The sequence below is a fragment of the Penaeus monodon genome, chromosome 32 (assembly GCF_015228065.2).
Source record: "Penaeus monodon isolate SGIC_2016 chromosome 32, NSTDA_Pmon_1, whole genome shotgun sequence".
Classification (NCBI taxonomy): domain Eukaryota; kingdom Metazoa; phylum Arthropoda; class Malacostraca; order Decapoda; family Penaeidae; genus Penaeus; species Penaeus monodon.
In genome coordinates, this window is record NC_051417.1 from 32,526,874 (window position 1) to 32,528,526 (window position 1,653).

A 1,653-nucleotide genomic window follows, 5' to 3' on the forward strand; every position below is an offset into this window, starting at 1 on the left:
CTCCTGTCGCTCGAGGTGCTTGGGCCCAGGCCGGAGGGCGCGGGTGCCCCAGCGTCATCATACTGCTGCAGGAGAGACGACAGGACGGACAGCATCTGGTTGCCGTCCTGGTCAGATCCGGCACCGCTTCCCACGAGGCTGGAAATATCCAGCTGCGAGAGGTCGAGGTTCGCCAGGTCGAGGCCCGTAGAGTCGAGGTCGAGTGTAGCAGTGGAGATCGGTTGATGGACGACCGAAGTCGGCCCAGGGGTCAGGTTGGCCAAGGTGAACCGGCCATTCAAGCCTCTTGTGCTGGTGGCCGTGACTGTGATGTGCACCGGCAGCGTCTGGACGATGGACGGCGTGAACACGGACGATTCGGTGAAGTATTCTGTTGCAGTGATGACCTGGAACAGATACGGGTTTTGCGTGTTAGTTAAGGACAGATCCAATACCCACCGCTTAGATACACTGATACTTGATCCCCCCAATGAGAACAAAGAGTATAATAACTCTGCTCAATAGTATTCACTAATAAACAAATCATAAAACTGTACTTTAAAAATCATTTCGACATGCATGCTGTTGAAAATAGGCATTAATCATTAAGCAATGCCACGTAGCTGGGGCACATGCAGTATAAGTAAACCGAACAATGAGCCTTTATCGATACACAAAAGAAGAGAGAGAGAGAGAAAAAAAAAAGAAAAACAACCACTTCCCAACGTTTCCCGGGATGTCTGTGTAAATCATGCAAAGTCTACGAAGGGTTGTGATAGCCACATCAAGATCGCTCTGTTACTTATCTGACAGTGTTGTCACATAAGCCATCACTACTCGTCCAGTCGTCCAGGCGATGGTGCTTTGTTGGCAGTCGATGGACGTCCAGTACCTGTCTTTTCTTCATTATTAAAGGGGTTCGGAGGTGGTCCGGGTTCCGACCTGGCTTTGCCTTCTACTAGTCTTGTAAATAGTCTGCTATTAGTGATGTCTGTATCACCTTTGGTTTGTTCTCTTCCCTACACTCTTATGCAACTCTTACCTGCAACACACTGGAGGGATTTTGCATAAACAACGTGTTTTGTCAGAAAGAAAGCGAAAAATCCCTGTTCATTCAGTCTATCTGGACGTCAATCTTTCCTTCTCCTATATTCCCGTTTGTATATCTCCCTGTTTCATTCACTCCTTGCCAATTATCGAAGTTGTCTCATCTTCCCCTCTTCTCGTTCCTTCACTTACTCCCTGTTTCTCATCCCCTCCTTTTTATTCTAAAGACACACCTTAACTCTACCTTTTTAAATTCTCTTCTTTGGTTATGTGCAGTGCTTTCAATGCGAGCAAATCAGAATGCTTATGAAACGTGATTCAGTAATTAATTAACGTTTCAAAATATGCCGAGTGAGCAGCATTACACGCTGTATTTCTGCGATGGATTAATCTAATCAATGTCATCACGATGGAAGGAGCATTCGAGCATCGCATGTGTACTATATATTGAATAATTTGATGAAGATAATACAAATTCAAGATTGTATTAACACGCATATCCCTATAGCTCGTGCTTATTCACTGTGTACATGTAATATTATTTTCTGCACAGTGGATATAACAATCTAGAATTAAATCATGTTACATTTATGTGTGGACAGAATAGAGGAAGAACTGGCATCCATA

The 1,653-nt window shown here is 44.7% G+C and overlaps 1 protein-coding gene across 1 annotated transcript in view; it reads right to left on the reverse strand.

The window, feature by feature from the left end:
- LOC119593822 (serine-rich adhesin for platelets-like) overlaps positions 1–1,653 on the reverse strand; it is a gene marked incomplete at its 5' end in the record, with an annotated part of 7,369 nt that overhangs the window by 3,872 nt on the left and 1,844 nt on the right. Inside the window, 1 exon segment of the mRNA XM_037942852.1 lies at positions 1–386. Coding sequence (XP_037798780.1) covers positions 1–386 — 386 coding nt within the window.